At 42.4% G+C, this 19,182-nt stretch overlaps 1 protein-coding gene across 3 annotated transcripts in view; it reads left to right on the top strand.

Moving 5' to 3' along the window:
- FAM3C (FAM3 metabolism regulating signaling molecule C) overlaps window positions 1-17,240 on the top strand; it is a 69,889-nt gene extending 52,649 nt beyond the window's left edge. For all 3 annotated transcript variants that reach the window (XM_075855048.1, XM_075855050.1, XM_075855049.1), the window contains 2 exons: window positions 14,254-14,380; window positions 16,303-17,240. In XM_075855048.1, coding sequence (XP_075711163.1) covers window positions 14,254-14,380; window positions 16,303-16,395 — 220 coding nt within the window. In that variant the 3' untranslated portion in view covers window positions 16,396-17,240. The remainder of the gene's footprint in view (window positions 1-14,253; window positions 14,381-16,302) is intronic.
- Window positions 17,241-19,182: the final 1,942 nt, after the last annotated feature.

Here is a 19,182-nt window from a genome sequence, read left to right as displayed (position 1 = left end):
GGCACCATGCCAGGTTTGGAGAGGTGTTTAGGTGCCAAAACAGTAGGAATCCCCCAAAACTGACCCCATTTTGGAAACTACACCCCTCAAGGAATTCATTTATGGTTGTTGTTACCATTTTAACCCCACAGTCTTTTCACAGCACGTATTTGAATTGGGCTGTGAAATTAAAAAAAATTAATTTTTTTCCAATAAGATGTCATTTTTGATCAAAATTTCTTATTTTCACAAGGAATAAAATACCCCATTTTGTTGCCCAATTTCTCCTTTCTCATGCGAGGCCTCAGAAGGAAAGGAGCACTATGTGTTCTTTGGAGTGCAGGTTTTGCTGGATTGGTTTTCGGGTGCCATGTCACATTTGCAGAGCCCCAGAGGAATCAAAGCAATGGAAACCCACCAGAAGTGACCCCATTTTGGAAACTACACCCCTCAAGGAATTCATTTATGGGTGTTGTGAACAATTAGACCTCACAGTTTTTTCACAGAATTTATTTGAATTGGGCAGTGAATTAAAAAAAAATAATAATAATTTTCCAATAAGAGGTCGTTTTAGCTCAAAATGTCTTATTTTCACAAGAAATAAAATACCCCATTTTGTTGCCCAATTTGTCCTGAGTGCGGCACTACCCCATTTGTGGTGATAAACTGACGTTTGGGCCCATGGGAGGGCTCAGAAGGAAAGGACCTCCATTTGGCCTACTGGGGATTTTCTGGTGCGAAGTCATGTATGCAGAAGCCCCTGAGGTACCAGTACAGTTGAAACCCCCAAGAAGTGACCCAGTTTTAAAAATTACACCCCTTAAGGCATTCATCTAGGGGTGTAGTGAGCATTTTGACCAGAGACATACACCCCATAAACTGTAATGTGGGTTCTCCTGGGTACGGCAATACCCTACAAGTGGCTGTTATCAGCGACCTGGGCACACAGCAGGGCTCAGGGAAAGATGAGGGGGATAAGCTGTGCGGAGTGAATCAGGGTAAGTAAAACTGGGGTAGATTTAAAATGTATCATACAGCCCTTGATTTTCAAACACTCTTTCATACAGAGCCCTGGTTTTTCGGGACACGAATCATATTGATAAATTTTTGTGTCCTCCCTTATCCCCCTCTTATAGCAGACTCTGCACCTCTTTTGACTTTTGCCCTTCTTGCCAGTTTGGGGAACTTCTCCTGGAAAGTGTTGCCCTGGTACGATGCGTGTGGCCTCACTTCCAGAAGTCCTCGGTGCCGCCCCTTCTTGTTCCCTAAATATTAGTTTCTTGATAACCATCTCTTGAAATTCCAGGAAAGTTCCCATCTGGCCTGTACATCAACGTAGCACGTACTCATTGTATAATGCCATCTGTATGATGTACACGGCCAGCTTCGTATACCATACCACATTGCGCTGTAGGGCTTCAGGACTTGATCTGACAAGTCCACCCCTCCCATGTACCTATTGTAGTCCAGGATGCAGTCTAGTTTGGGGGTCTCTGTACTGGTACCTTGTACAGATACATGGGTACTGGTGTGGGCATGTATTGTCAATACAAGGACATCTCTCTTGTCCTTGTACTTGACACACAATATGTTGCTGCTAGATTGTGCCCTGCTCTCACCCCTTCTGAGTGTTTGCCCTAGCAGAGTCTTAGGGATGTCTCTCAGATTTCTTCTAGCAGTGCCGCATTCCGCAGGACTTCTGGAAGCGAGGCAGTTGAAGAGCGGGAAGCTGGTATAAAAATTATCCAGGTGGAGGTGGTAACCCTGGTCCAGCAGTGGGTGCACCAAATCCCACACAATTTTTGCATTAACTCCCAGTAAGGGGGGGGGGGGCATTCTGGGGGCTGAATACTGGTGTCCTTCCCTTCATATATCCTAAATCTGTAGGTATACCCTGATGCACTCTCGCACAGCTTATACATCTTCACGCCATACCTTGCCCTCTTACTCGGCAGGTACTGGCGGAATTGAAGCCTCCCTTTAAAATGTACCAAGGACTCCTCAATAGAAATACAATTCTTGGGGGTGAATGCTTGGGAAAACCGGGCACTGAAATGGTCTAATAGGGGTCTCCGTTTATACAAACAATCAAAACTGGGGTCATCTCAGGGTGGGCACGGCTCATTATCAGTATAATGTAAGAAGCGAAAAATTGCCTTATTTTTTTTAAGGTTCCAGTTCAGTTCTGAAGTTGCTTTGAGAAGCCTATATATTAGAAACCCCTATCAAACACCCCATTTTAGAATCTAGACCCCTCAAACTTATTCATAACCGTATTTAGAAAGTTCATTAACCCTTTAGGTGTTTCACAGGAATTTAGAGCAAAGTAGAGGTGAAATTTAAGTAATTTAATTTATTAGGCACCATGTCCGATTTGAAGAGGTCTTGTGGTGCCAAAACAGTGGAAACCCCCCAAAAGTGACCCTATTTTGGAAACTAGACCCCTTTGAGGAATTCATTGTAGTTTTCATGAGGTGCATGTGACTTTTTGATCAGCTGTTATTCTATTTTTAAGAGGCGTGGTGACTAAAACACAGCAATTCTACTATTGTTTTTTAATTCTTTCTTTTTTACCGCGTTCACCGTGCGCTATAAATGACATTCACTTTTTATTCTGCGGGGCGATACGATTACGGCGATACCATATTTTTATATTTTTTTTTATGTCTTATGGCGTTTGTAAAAAAATCATTAACTTTTTGTGTTGCCTTATTCTAAGCGGCAGAACTTTTTTATTTTACCATGAAGAAAGCCGTGCGAGCACTTGTTTTTTGTGTAACGAACTGTAGTTTCGATCATTACCATTTTTAGGTACATGCGAGTTTTTGATCTCTTTTTATTCCATTTTTTGAGAGGTGAAGTGACCAATCAATTGTGATTCTGGTACGGGTTATTACTATTTTCTTTTATGGCGTTCACCGTGCGGGATAAATAACGACATCATTTTGTAGTTCAGGCCGTTAAGGACGCGGCGATACCAAATATATATAGTTTATTTGTTTATATTTATTAATAATAAAGGACTGATAAGGGAAAAGGGGGATTTTTACGTGTTTCACGTTTAAAACTTTTATTTTCTTATTTTTACCCAACTTTTTTTTACTTTTTTTTTTTTACTTTATTACCTTGTCCCACTAGGGAACTTGAGGGCAGGAGGCCCTGATCGCTATTCTAATACACTGCACTACATGCGTAGCGCAGTGTATTAGAGCTGTCAGCTACTCACTGACAGCAAGCATAGTGGGTCCTGACTTCGTCAGGACCCACTAGGCTTCCGTCGGTGGCGTAGCCAGAGTCCATTCTTAGAATTCTAGTTGCCATAGTAGCCATCACCGCCCGCTATCATGGATCGGGCCGTCGATTGTGGCTTAACCCTTAAGAAGCCGCGATCACTATTGAACGCGGCTTCTAAAGGGTTAATCAGCGGGGGACCTCTGCGATCGGTCCCGGCATTTTGAGCTGTGATTGTCTTCTGTCTGAAACAGCAGCTGTCACAGCTTGTGAATGCGCCGGCGGAAAATGGCGCCGCATTTACTCCATGACCTACTATTAGGTCACTGAGCACGAACGCTCTAGTTAGCATGACCTAATAGTAGGTCATGGAGCGTTAAGCTCACACACACACACCTACTCACACACACACACACACACCTACACACCTACACACCTACACACCTACACACACACACACACACACACACACACACTCACACACACACACACCTACTCACACACACACACACCTACTCACACACACACACACCTACTCACACACACACACACCTACTCACACACACCTACTCACTCACACACACACACACCTACTCACACACACACACACACACACACCTACTCACACACACACACACACACCTACTCACACACACACACACCTACTCACACACACACACCTACTCACACACACACACACCTACTCACACACACACACCTACTCACACACACACCTACTCACACACACACACACCTACTGACCTGCACACACCTACTGACCTGCACACACCTACTGACCTGCACACACCTACTGACCTGCACACACCTACTCACCTGCACACACCTACTCACCTGCACACACCTACTCACCTGCACACACCTACTCACCTACACACACCTACTCACCTACACACACCTACTCACCTGCACACACCTACTCACCTGCACACACCTACTCACCTGCACACACCTACTCACCTGCACACACCTACTCACCTGCACACACCTACTCACCTGCACACACATACTCACCTGCACACACCTGCTCACCTGCACACACCTGCTCACCTGCACACACCTGCTCACCTGCACACACCTGCTCACCTGCACACACCTGCTCACCTGCACACACCTGCTCACCTGCACACACCTGCTCACCTGCACACACCTGCTCACCTGCACACACCTGCTCACCTGCTCACCTGCACTCACCTGCACACACCTGCACACACCTACTCACCTGCACACACCTACTCACCTGCACACACCTACTCACCTGCACACACCTACTCACCTGCACACACCTACTCACCTGCACACACCTGCACACACACCTACACCCCTACACACACCTGCACACACACCTACACCCCTACACACACACACCTACACACACACCTACACACACACACACACACACCTACACACACACACACACCTACAGACACACACACCTACAGACACACACACCTACACACACACACACCTACACACACACACACCTACACACCTACACACACCTACACACCTACACACACCTACACACCTACACACACACACCTACACACACACACCTACACACACACACACCTACACACACACACCTACACACACACACCTACACACACACACACACCTACACACACACACACACACCTACACACACACACCTACACACACACACCTACACACACACACCTACACACACACCTACACACACCTACACACACCTACACACACCTACACACACCTACACACACACACGCTCACACACACACACACACGCTCACACACACACACGCTCACACACACACGCTCACACACACACGCTCACACACACACGCTCACACACACACGCTCACACACACACGCTCACACACACGCTCACACACACGCTCACACACACGCTCACACACACGCTCACACACACGCTCACACACACGCTCACACACACGCTCACACACACGCTCACACACACACACACACACACGCTCACACACACACACACACACACACACACACACACACCTACAGTAACATAGCCATAGCTTTCTATGGGGCAAATGTATGCTACAGTTAAAAGGTTTATGGAAACTATGTATTAACCCCTTAATGACAGTCTATACGTGTTTCACGGCGGCCATTAAGGGCACTTATGCCAGAGCGCGCCTTTTCAGGGTGGCGCTTTGGCATAAGATATCGCCCCCAGGAGGCGCTTAAACTCCGTGGACTCAGCTACAGAGTTAGCTGAGGCCTCAGAGCACAGACTGAGGACCGTTTTGTTCAGTCCTCGGTCACGTGATCGTCGTTATTCAATGAATAACGGCGATCGCTGTAAAAACAGCGACGGTTCGTTCTCTCTCTTCTCTCACAGAATATATTCTGTGAGAGAAGAGAGAAATGGTCTAAATAAGGGCCAGCACCCCCCTAATACACCCCCGATCAACCCCCCCCCCCACCCCATCCGCCTTCCCTTACCTGATCCGGCGCTTCAAAATGGCGCGTGAATGACTGTCCCGTCACAATGACAGAACACATTACACTACGTAGGTTGTGTAATGTGTTCTAGCCGCGATCAGAGCTGCAAGTCTAGGGCCCTGTTCACACAGAGATTTTTGCCACGGAAACCGCGGCAAAAAACGGCTGAAATTGACTCCCATGTCAATGGGAGGTGGAGGCGTCTATTTTTACCGTGAGCAAAAAAAACAACGCTCGCGGTAAAAAGAAGCGACATGCCCTATCTTGAGGCGTTTTCCGCCTCAAAAGCCCCATTGAAATCAATGGGAGACGGAAATAACCGTAATTTTTTTGTCGCGTTTTTCAGCAAAAAACGCTCGTGGTTATTCCATCTTTCTGTTGAAGTGATACCTAATAAAAAGGTGCAAATAACGCGTGTGGTGCAAAACTGATTTTTCCAGGCAGAATTTTCTGCCTGCAAAAACTCTGTGTGAACATACCCTAAGGCCCTGTTCACACGGAGTATTTTGACGAGCTTTTTTGAGCGGAAACCGCTCTGCAAAACTCGGCAAAAACCGTCCGAAAAAGGGACATGCCCTATCTTTGCGCGTTTACGCCTCTGACCTCCTGTTGACATCAATGGGAGACAGAGAAAGCGTATTTCGCAGAGTTTTTTGCCCGTAGCACTCAATGGGCGCGAGCGAAAAACGCAGCGAAAATTGCGACAAACGACGTGCAGGAAGGACAAAATCTGCCTCAAAATCTCAAACGGAATTTTGAGGCAGAATTTTCCTCCTGCAAAAAACTGTGTGAACGAGGCCTAATAGTCCCTTAGTGGGACAAGTAAAAAAAATAATAAAAATGTTTTAAGAAAGTATAAAAATAAGTTATAAGTTACATAAACAAAAATGCTTTTTTTCCTATAAGTCTTTTATTATAGGAAAAAAATTCACACGTTAAAAAAAGTGCACATATTTGGTATCACCGCGTTCATAACGATCCCCGCCTATAAAACAATAATATTATTTTTCTGGCACGATGAACACCGCAAAAAAAGTAAAAAAACTATGCTAGAATCACTTTTTTTGGACACCACCCCTCCCAAAATATACAATATAAAGTGATCAAAAGTCACATGCACGCCAAAATAGTACCAATAAACTACAAACCGTCCCGCAAAAAAACTGCTGCTTTTTTGACTGAAAAATAAAACTGTTATGGCTCTTAGAAATATGGTGACACAAAAAAGAAATTATTTTATAAACAAGTGATTTTATTGCGCAAACGCTGCAAAACATAAAAAAAAACTATATACATACGGTATCGCCGTAATCGTACCGACCCACAGAATAAAATAAAATGGTCATTTATAGCGCAGGGTGAACGCCGTAAAAAAATAATAAATACCGTTGTCAGAATTGTTCTTGGTCACCTCGCTTGCCAAAAAATTGAATGAAAAGTGATCAAAAAAATCGCATGTACCCTAAAATGGTGCCAATGAAAACGACAGATTCCCCTGCAACAAATAAGCCCTCACACAGCTCCGGTGAAGAAAAAATAAAAAAAGTTCTCGCTCAGAATATGACGATGCAAAATGTGCAGATTGTTCTAAATCGGATAAGATTGGGCGTCACTTATCAGTGCGACACCGGGCACATATCTGCGGATTATTATTTATTTACCCCATTATTATACCCTGATGTACTCCGCACAGATTACATACGCCCCCACATTATAAACTGAAATAGCAGCAAAACGCCAAACAGAACTACTACCAAGCAAAACCTGCGCTCCAAAAGCCAAATGCCGCTCCCTCCCTTCTGAGCCCTACAGCGTGCCCAAACAGCAGTTTACATCCACAGATCCCGGTTAATATTTTATGTCTTCAGTGGCACAAACTGGGCATAACATATAGTGAACTAAATGGCATATCGGCGGAAAATGTAAATTTTCACTCCCATCCGTTGTGCATTACCCCTTCGCGCACCACGACTTAATAGCATGTCGTGGTTTGGGAGTGATGTATGGAGCGGGCTCATGTGCTGAGCCCACGGCATACGTTGCGGGTGTCAGCTGTGTATTACAGCTGACACCCAGGACTAACTGACAGGAACAGCCATCGTGCTGTTACAGGAACCTGTAAAAATGACAATATACTGCAATACTTTAGTATTGCAGTGTATTGTACCAGTGATCTAATGAATGCAGTTTTGAATTCTTTGAGGGGTGATTTATGGGGACTTTCTAATATATAAGGCCCTCAAAGCCACTTCAGAACTGAACTGGTCCCTGAAAAATAGCCTTTTGAAATTTTCTTGACATAAAGTAGACATATGGGAAATGTAAACTAGTAACTATTTTGTGTGGTATTACTTTGTTTTACTAGCAAATGCATTTAAAATTAGAAAAATGCTAATTTTTGCAAATTTTCTCCAAATCTCAGAATCGCTTGGATAGGTAAAAGCATTCCGAAGTTATTACCACATAAAGTGACACATGTCAGATTTGAAAAATCGGCTTGGGCATTAAGGCCAAAACAGGCTAAGTCTTGAAGGGTTAATGTGTATGTGTATCCAACTGTGTGGCAAATATTTGAATACATTTTTTAATACAGGTGGCTATACAACCAACCTAAATAAATAAAGCAGAAAAATGTATCTCAACTGAGAACGGTTGGGGAAATCTCCTTGATGCGTAAAAAAAAACTTACCAATGAAACATATTTTTGCGGTGGCCAACTGTATAGGAAAGCACTGCAGACTATATTTTCCCTCTACACCTCCACGATCGCTCCACCAGGAGGGATTCCCTGCCTCCAAGGGACAGGAAACAAAAGGAAGCAGTTTAAATTCCCCCTCCTCCTTACCAGTTGTTTCCTGTCCCTTGGGAGGCAGGATCCGTGCGGAGCTCCGTGGGATCAGTAGGTTTTTTTCATCTTTTTCTTTCCCCTGGACGAACAAGCGGTGTCTCGGCCGGTAGGATCTGGGCAGGGAACTGGGCTCAGAGTGACATATGCCTCCTCTCTAACTCCTTGGCATAAGTCCTGCAGTGCAGGCAGCCCCGGGCTTCCGGACCTATCTCCTACAGGTCAGTGCTAACCTGGCAGCACTAGACTCAGGGATTTCTCTTGGGCAAGGAAATCCCTTATTGCACATGGAGCCGGCGCCTCTAGCATCTGGAAATGCTTAGCGCGCATGCACGCGGCTGAACCAGCTTCCAGGTTTCATTGTCGGCAAGAGATATCCCTTCCTTCCTTCTGCTCTTCCCCCTAAGGCTGGGTTCACACAACCTATTTCCAGACGTAAACGAGCGTATTATGCCTCGTTTTACGTCTGAAAATAGGGCTACAGTACGTCGGCAAACATCTGCCCATTCATTTGAATGGGTTTGCCGACGTACTGTGCAGACGACCTGTCATTTACGCGTCGTCGTTTGACAGCTGTCAAACGACGACGCATAAAATGACTGCCTCGGCAAAGAAGGGCAGGACACTTCTTTGCAACGTAATTTGAGCCGTTCTTCATTGAAGTCAATGAAGAGCAGCTCAAGATTTACGAGAGTCAAAGACGCCTCGCATAATGCGAGGAGGAGCTTTTACGTCTGAAACGAGGCAGCTGTTTTCTCCTGAAAACAGTCTGTCTTTTCAGACGTAAAAGCCACTTCTCGTGTGCACATACCCTTAGAATGAAAAGGAGGTGGAATTTCATACGTTGGATGTCAGAAGATTTATCCTCACCTATCTAGGCAGAACAAGATCTTTCAGATGTAAAGAGCAATAGTTAATCCAGTTCCACGGCAAAACCCCGAGGTAACAAGGCAAGCAAGATTAATATTTCAAGATGGACCAAGGAAGCTATTTCCCATTCCTATAAAGTCATGGGGAAGTCTCCTCCTTTGCTGCTTAAAGCTCATTCAACCAGAGCTGTTTCTACCTCATGGGCTGAGAGTGCTTCTGCCTCAATCGAGCAGATCTGGTAAGCTGCGACACGGTCTAGTCCAAATACTTTTTTTTAAACACTATAGATTGGATGTAATTTCCAACCAAGACCTTCGCTTTGGCTTTAAAGTTTTACAGGCCATTGTTGCCGTCGCCCCTCCCCCCCCCCCCCCTAGAAAGAAATCTATGTTAATCCACCTGGTGGCGTTGTCATGGAGGTGTAGAGGGAAAAATGATTACTCACCGATAATTTGATATTCCTTTAACCTCCACGACCGCACCGGGTTTTTTCACACTCTTTTTCCATAAGTTTATTTGAAGAATATTAACTTTCTTAGCCTGCATATTATCAAGTCTCCGGTATTAACTGGAGAGGGTAAGGAGGAGGGGGAATTTAAACTGCCTCCTGTGGTTTCCTGGCCCTTGAAAGCACGGAATCCCTCCTGGTGGTGCTGTCGTGGGGGATACAGGAAAATCAAATTACCGGTAAGTAGTAATCTTTTTTTCCTATACACTTAAAAAGAAGAAAAGGCATACCAATATATACCTTCTTGGTGGGTGTCAAAAGGGCATTCTTTTTGGCAGCCATCGGGTCTATAGGGTTCTATGGACCCACCCTTCAGTGTATTCGCCGGCAGTGAGTCGGCGCATATGCTGAACATACACATCTATTGTAGTGTGAACAAATTCTAAGACGTAGAAGAGTCCATGTAAAAATGCAGCTTTATATATAATGCAAAAGGGAGAAAAAAAATCCAGCTTTTTCCATGGTCGCTCCTCCTTGTCAGGTACAGATCTGCGGTTGCGATTCCATTTGCCGAAAAAACAATTCCCTTCTGGATTAGCTGTTTTTTTTAGTTCTGCTTCCCCATACTCTGTCCGCTAAGAAACGACAGTAGTATCTCACTCACTTACTCCTGGTGCAGATTGTGAAGCAATAAAGAGTCATTCTGGTTGTGTATCTGTGAGTGGCAAAAGTATGTGAACCTTTGCTTTCAGCATCTGACGTGACCCTCCCCCCCCCCCTTGTACAGCAATAACTGCATCTAAACCTTTCCGGTAATTGTTTATTAGTCCTGCACATCGGCTTGCAGGAATTTTAGCCCATTCCTCCGTACAAAAACAGCTTCAACTCTGTTATGTTGGTGGGTTTCCTCCCATGAACTGCTCGCTTCAGGTCCTCCCACATCATTTCTATTGGAATAAGGTCGGGACTGTGACATGGCCACTCCAAAACTCTAACTTTATTCTTCTTTAACCATTGTTTGGTAGAACGACTTGTGTGCTTAGGGTCATTGTCTTGCTGCATGACCCACGTTCTCTTGAGATTTCGCTCGTGCACAGATGTCCTGACACTTTTCGTTTAATTTGCTGGTATAATTCAGAATTCATTGTTCCATCAATGATGGCAAGCCATCCTTGCCCAGATGCAGCAAAACAGGCCCAAACCATTATACTACTACCTCCACCGTGATGGTATGAGGTGTTTATGCTGGAATCAAGTGTTTTTCCTTTCTCCAAACACAACGCAACTCATTTAACCCCTTAATGACCAGCCAATTTTAGACCTTAATGACCAAGCCATTTTTTACTTGTTTCCATCGTCTCATTCTAAGAGCTATAACCTTTTTATTTTTGCGTCGACATAGCTGTAGAAGGTCTTGTTTTTTGCAAGACAAGTTGTAATTTTTAATAGCACCATTTTGGGGTACATAGAATTTATTGATTAACTTTTTTTGGGGAGGTGGGACTTTTTGCGTCCTAAATTTACGCTGTTTACCGTGGGGCATAAATAACACTAACTTTATTCAGTGGGTTGTTGCGATTGCAACGATACTAAACTTGTATCGTTTTTGTATGTTTTACTTCTTTTACACAGTGAAAACACTTTTTTTTTTTCATAATTATTTATTTTTGTGTCTCCATATTTGAAGAGCCGTAATGTTTTTATTTTTTCGCCGATGCAATTGTAGGAGGGCTTTTTTTTGCAGGACGACTTTGTAGTTTTTATCGGTACCATTTTGTAGTAGTTGCGACTTTTTGATCACTTTTTATCACATATTTTTTTTTAAGGCTGGATTCAAATTAAACAGCAATTTTTGCATGGCTTTTTATTTTATTTTTTACGACTATCACCTTGCGGGTTAAATGATGTAATATGTTTATAGTCCGGGTCGTTACGGACGCGGCGATACCAAATATGTGTACATTTTTTACTTTATTTTGTTCGTTAATAATAAAGCAGTTTGTACGGGGGAAAAGTGGGTTTTTAATTTTTTTATTAAACTTTTTTTTTACTTTTTTACTACTCCCAGTAGGGTACTTCACTATGCGATTATCCGATCGCATTTATAATACAATAAATTATCTAGCAGGCATTCACTACAGGCAGACCTGGGGGCCCTTATTAGGCCCCCGGCTGCTATCGGAGACAGACACTCAGCGATCTTGTCGGTGGGATGAGAGGGAGCTCCCTCCCTCTCTCCAAAACCACTCAGATGCTGCGCTCGCTATTGAGCACCGCATCTGAAGGGTTAAACGGGTGAGATCGATACTAATATCGATCTCACCCGGTCGAGCAGTGATGCCCCCAGCCCTCAGCTACCTCTGGCAGCTGAGAGCAGGGAGATTTGACAGGTCCCTGCTCTGTTTATTCCGATGCAGCGACGTAAAAAGTCTATTGCATCGGATTAAGGCCCGTTAGTGACCAACGTAAAAACACTATAAGCCGGTCACTAATGGATCAAACCAAAAAGCTCTATTTTGGTCTCATTTGTCCACAATCATTGTTCCAATAGCCTTCTGGCTTGTCCAGGTGATCTTTAGCATACTACAGACAGGCAGCAATGTTCTTTTTGGAGAGCAGTAGCTTTCTCTTTGCAATACTGCCGTGCACACCATTGTTGTTCAGTGTCCTCCTGATGGTTGAGTCATTAACATTAGCTGATGTGAAAGAGGCGTTTAATTGCTTAGTTACCTTGTGTACCTTTTGTGACCTTGTGACTATTATACGCCTTTCTCTTGGCGTAATCTTTGTTGGTCGGCCACTCATGAGGAGGGTAATAGTGGTCTCGAATTTCATCCAACAATCCACAGTCGGACGGATTGTGTAGAAATGGAGTCCAAACGCTTTAGAGATGGTTTAGTAACCTTTTCCAGCCTGATGAGCATCAACAACTGTTCTTCTGAAGTCCTCAAATCTCCTTTGTTCTTGCAATGATAGACTTCCATGTGTTGTGAAGATCAGACTTTGATAGATCCCTGTTCTTTAAATAAAACCGGTCGCCCATTTACACCTGATGGTCATCACATTGATTAAAAACACTCAACTCTAATTTCACCTTCAAATGATCTGCTAATCCTAAAGGTTCACATACTTTTGCCACTCACAGACATGTGATATTGGATCATTTTCCTCAATACACTTTTGACTCCTTTTTTTTTTTTTTTTTTTTTTTCTTTTATTTACTTTTAGGATTTGTGTGAAAATCTGATGTAGTTTTATGTCAAATTAATGCAGAAATATAGACCATTCTGAAGGGTTCACAATCTTTCAAGCACCACTTTTATATAAATATATACTTTGTGTATGTAAGATTACTTGCACATATGGGAGCACATTCAACAATTTTACAACTGTATCAGTAAAGAAGTTCTTTTAAAGTGGAGGGTGAATCTTTTTGTTCTAGCTGCAGATGGCGACCTTGTGATCTTACTTGATAATCCCTCTTTGGCAGCACACCGATGGGCCAAAGATGTATCAAAGCCCCATAAGCTGCAGGCACAGAAGCACTTGGCACATCAGTTCTAAATTATATTTTCATCTCCGTCCAAGTCTAGTTGGTACTGGAAGACAGATTGAACTTGTTTTCATCACCTTTCAGGCCATTTTAATTTCTAGACCTTTTTTTCCCTCAACAGATATACCAGTATACTTATGGTGCACTTGACAGAGGTCTGAGCATCTTCTATTATTTTCATTACTTCTTCATCATGGGCTATCCTGGCTTTTAAATCAAGCAAAGAGCAAGCATCCTGAAGCCTCTGGAATAATGTTAAATTATAAAAAGTGTGTTATTTGCACTGCCACTTGTTCCTTTGCTCTAAAAAAATGTTTCTTTATTTTATTTACCTCTACGTTACCTTTTTGTTTTTACAGAACATTTTTTTTTTCTCCGATGACTACCCTATTTATTTTAAAGGGAAAACTGGTGTTCTCTTTTTATTGCCTACATTTCTATATTAAGCAACTCTATAATCGCAGCTCCCAATATACTTTGTATTTCCTTTCAGCAGTCATCTCATAATAGACCAGGGAAGCTGCTGATAAATTCTCTATAGTTTGTGTTCACAGACAGGGTGTTTATTTTTTATGGATTGTTCTATTCTTCTAGATCTGCTTTTCTTTTTTTCTTTGTAAACATTTATTAGTATATGCAATCTAAGGACATAACCACATATAACCTAGGTACAAATTTAAGAAAATGTAAAATTGTAACCTTTATTAAACTTAATCTACACAGAAGACATAATGGAATGTTGAGAGTTTGTAGGGCATTTTACAGCTGGATCAGATGTTTAAAATTATAAGTATGAAACTTTATCCCCTTTTTACTTTCCATATTATAAGTTTGTTTGACAAATTACAGGTTGAATGACGAAGCACGGAAGCTGATTTCTGAACTTGGAAGTACAGTCATCAACTCTTTGAGCTTCAGAGACAACTGGGTATTTGTTGGTGGAAAAGGCATAAAGACAAAAAGTCCATTTGAACAGGTAAGAGATTATTTGCAAATACAAAATCGTCGCTATTAAGCATGATGGCTCATGATGGTAGAGGGTAAAACAAATGCAGCAAAAGCCGGAGAGATCTTGGAGGAAAACGTGCAGCAGTCTTCAAAAGAACTGTGACTTTGGAGAATAACAACCCCAAATATGATGCAAAAGCTACACAGAAATGACTTCATTAAACCAATATTAAAGGAGCTATCCCACCAAAAATCCTTATCACCTATCCGTGGATAGGTGATAAGTGTTTGATCGATGGGGGTGCCACCGCAGGTGCAGTGCCAACGTGCGTTTTGTGTGTTCTTCATCAGGAGCGTGGTTAATGAGAGGACATGGCTGCCTATTAAAACAAATTGGGGGACAATTGGAATAGAAGGCTAAGCCCTCATTAGAAGACTGACACCCAATAACAACCACATAGCGGCGAATGTTCAGAATGTGCCCCCAACTACAATGGCGTCTTCAGCACATCGCTATGGACTGCACATGCCGCAAACCGGCATCAAGGGAATACGTCCCTTCTGATGAACGGTATCAAGCAGATGCCGACCTTTGGAACGATGGGGGTTAATGCACCAAAGTGATGAGGTCCATGTTAGTAACTTCGATACTGTTTTGATACCGTGCACCCCCAAACGGTTCGATACCGTTCTTTCATATATTTCGATACTAAGCTGTGCGGCCACTTGTAATACAGCCATTGCCCCGCTCCTGAGTCCTGACAAGTGCGTGCCGTCAGGATGATGTGATGCGGCCAGTGCTGCACTAATGAGCGGCGACAATGAAGACAGAACATGGCGGGCGCACTGCAAAACACCCCCATGTTCTGTCTTCAGTGCCTGCGCTGACGCTCATTAGTGCGGCGCCGGCCGCATCACCTCATGCTGACAGTGCGCGCACTTGTTGTCAGGAGCGGGACAATGGTTGTATTACACAGCCGCAGCCCCGCTCTATGATGGTGGAGATCAGAGAAACCTCTCCTCTCCGCCTCTATTCCCCTGAATGCTGCCATCATAGCTGACTGCAGCATTCAGGAGAAAATGAGAAGGGGGATGCCCCTGGATCGCGTTACAGGGAATTCCTGTGATGCGATTGAGGGTCATACCATATATGGGCAGACAGCCCAGGGTCTATTGAAGGACCCCAGGTCTGTCTTATCATAGTTCCTGTTAGGGAATATTTAGTACACAGGCAGCTGTTAGGACATACCTATCAGTACACAGGCTAATGTACTGGCATATATCTGATATATGCCAGTACATTAAAGTTTAAAAATAAAGTAAAAACAAAGTAATATTAAATAAAAATACACGTACACTTTTTTTTTTACAATAAACATTAAAATAAGTCTCAATGCATAAAATATACACGTATTCGGTATTAGCGCGGCCGTAATAACCTGCACAACAGGTTTTTTTTCTTTCTTTTTTTTTTTCTTTTTACACCATGAGATTTCCACTGTAACTGAGGAAACCGCCCACTCATAGTGACGATTGTCACTAATAGGGCTGTACCGGGTCTAGTAAGACACAGCAGCAGCCTGCCACTAACCAGTCACATGATCATTGCCTTTATTTCTATACACCGCACTCACTGAGTGTGATATAGAAGCGATCAGAGAAGATAGAAGCAGCTTTCGCTGCCTCTATCTTCTTCTCAGGGTCCCCGGTAGTCACTGACTGCCGGAGACCCCACATTCAGCTGCCCGATCGCACGGGCAGCAAGCTAAAACGTTTTAAGGACGTATATACACAACCGGCGGTCGGGAACCAGTTAAAACCATGACCCCAGAAAATGTACCCCTTGTGGTTTTCTTATGGTAAATTGAAGTATGCTTTTCTCATTCTACTTAATAGTCTTTTAGTGTAACTGAAATAACTTTGTTTATTCTTTCCATTTTTTGCCTCCAGCACATAAAGAATAATAAAGATACAAACAAATATGAAGGGTGGCCTGAAGTAGTGGAAATGGAAGGATGCATTCCTCAGAAGCAGAATGATTGAAGAGATTAGGCAACAACTCTACAATGGACTTAGATAGGAATGCCTTTTACAACAGCCAACAAAATAAAACATATGGAGAAATGTCATCCATCGTTGACGTGAGCATGATCCTACATACAAACTTATTTATTGGTTATACAAATGGGTATTTTTGTAAGAAGAGCAGATTGATAGCACATATAATGAATATTGTGGAACCCATGTTTGGACTGGCGATGTGGTGCGTCTTTGACAACACCCCCACTGGAATAATATATGAAGATCTGCACTGTTGTGATGCTTTCCTGTCGTCTTCAAGAAAAATACTTTTTTTTTTTTTCATAGTACTTTCTTTATTCCACCAAAGATTTTTCAAAAGGAATTATTTTGGCTCTACGACTATGGACAGAATTGTTTGTTTTTTTTGTTTTGTTTTTTTTAAATCTCCAGGATAATGTTTTGCACCATTGTTAGATACAATTTAGTCTATATTGTTTTTTTTTCTATTAGAATTTTAACAAATGTTTTGTTTTCTTTTTTTGTTGTTTATGAAGGACTAGTCTACTAATGGGATTTTTAGGACTGTTAACCAGTTAATAAGCCGTACTCCGTACCTACTGTATAATGTCAAACCATCAATATTGGAGCTTTGCTTTTGGTATAATGCGACAATAACTGTGTATGCCCAGTGTTTCATGGTCATTAATTTTACTACATTGTATTGAATGTTACCATAGTTTAACATCAGACAGCTATTATTGAACTTTAACAAATGTCGTTCTACATGTGTCCGTGGTAAATTTCAATGTCAATGTGTAAGTCTAAAAAGTTTCATATTTTTAGAATAAAAAAAAAACCACAAAACATTCGGCTTTGTACCAATGTCTTGTTTTACAGTAATCTTTAACCACTAGGAATCCACCGCAGCATGAAGTATGTAGTGTTCATGTTACCATAACTTATAAATCTGATGATAAGGAACAGTTAGAAAACTAGCACACCACTATGTTTTCATTCGACTCGTGTATGAAAGCCGCCTCTATAAATATGTAGCCTCACTGTCCATAACAACAAGATTACAGCTGAGCTCTGGACTAAGGCAATTTTCATACACCCGGCCAATGTATATAAGCAAAAAATAAATAAAAAATGGCCAAGAAGATGGTATCTAGCTATACCTTGGACCCAAATAAATAATTTGATATTCTCTTACGTTGGAAAAAGTTTATAAAAGTAGAACTGGTGACATCCTGCTTCCTTTTTCGTATACACTTAGATACCCATGTACCGACTTAGGTCTAAATCGTTTTTGTTTGTTTTTTTTCTTTTTCTTTTTCATCTGTCTGCACTATATTAGACTCAAGATTTTAATAAACTAAAATAGTTTAGCTTTCTAGACCATGGGCATTCACGGATTTCATTGTATAGTTTCACATGACGCACTAGTCTTTAAGCAGTGGTTCTCTCAAAACAACCCATCACAAATACTCTCAGTGGGACCCTTCATTTGAAAAGGTGTTATCCAAACAGGAAACCCATTTTATTATGTGCCTTAAAGGGGTTCTCTTGGATGTATAAATTATTGTGTTTTTTTTTTAAAAATGGCAGTAGCCCTCCTAACACTTTGGGAGCAGCGGCAGCCTGACCAGTTAGGACAGTCGGACATTTATGACTTATCCTGTGGATATGCCGTAAATGTCCATAGTTGTGAAAACTTATTTTTAAAGAGGCTGCATGGAATAATTGAAAGAAAAATAAATAAAAAAGATTTCATCTTTTTTTCTATCTGGTATTGCAGCTAAGCCCCATTCACCTAAGAGTAGTTGAGCTGTAATACCAGACAGCCCATGGACAAGAAGGAGCTTGTTCTGATCACTTTTAGTGACACTTAAAGGAAATGTATCACCTTTTTTCCAGAAATGGTTTCTCTGTTGTCCATTGACACTGTCTTGTATTGCAGGTCAGGCCTAATTCCGTTGCAATATCTGACCAGTTAGGCCTAATTCAGTTGCAATATCAGACTATGTGTGTACACCATTGAAGCCGGATTCATACGTAGCGTAGCGTAAATATTGCGGAAATTCTGCAGCGTATTACATTAGCAGCATAGTGGATGAGATTGAAACAAATCTCATCCATATGCTGTGGGAAAAAACCCGCCAAAAAAGGTTCATAAATTGACCTGTGGTTCAGTTTTTAATCCGCAGCATTTCAATTTATGTTGCGGGTTCGCTGCTTTTCTGTTGCAGGTTTTCCCCATTGAATTCGATGGGGATGTAAAACACACAACAAATAAGAGATGTTGTGATTTTTCCACCGCAAAAAACGCATCTCAGAAAAAGAAAACCTCATACTTACCCAGATCTCTATTCTACTGCATCTAGTCCAGCCTCCGGGGTTGACTTTTCATCCCATGTGACTGCTGCAGCTAATCACCCCACGAGGCCAGGCTGCAGGACGTCCGACAGACACGTCACCATGACCATGGGTAAGTATAAGCTTGTTTTTTTTTGTTTTTTTTACCTGCCATCTTGCGCAGCGGACATTCTTGCCTAAAAACTGCAACCCCCACTAGGTGCGTTTTTTTCGGCCGGAATCCCCTTTGGCGTCCAGGGCCCATACCCTGTGTACTTGTATGCTTCATATCCGCCTGTGTGAACGTGCCCGGTTTCTGGGGAAGAAAATCACAATAGTCTGTGAGACAATTTTTGTGACTTTTGCACAATTTTTTTTTTGTTTATGTAATAAAGAAAGTGGTATTTTGTTATATGAAATTTACATGTACATGTTAATTTTCATTCACACTAC

This window comes from Rhinoderma darwinii, chromosome 3 (genome assembly GCF_050947455.1).
Source record: "Rhinoderma darwinii isolate aRhiDar2 chromosome 3, aRhiDar2.hap1, whole genome shotgun sequence".
NCBI classification, from domain to species: domain Eukaryota; kingdom Metazoa; phylum Chordata; class Amphibia; order Anura; family Rhinodermatidae; genus Rhinoderma; species Rhinoderma darwinii.
Note: the sequence above shows the minus strand (reverse complement) of the source record. Positions and strands in the feature narration are given on the sequence as shown.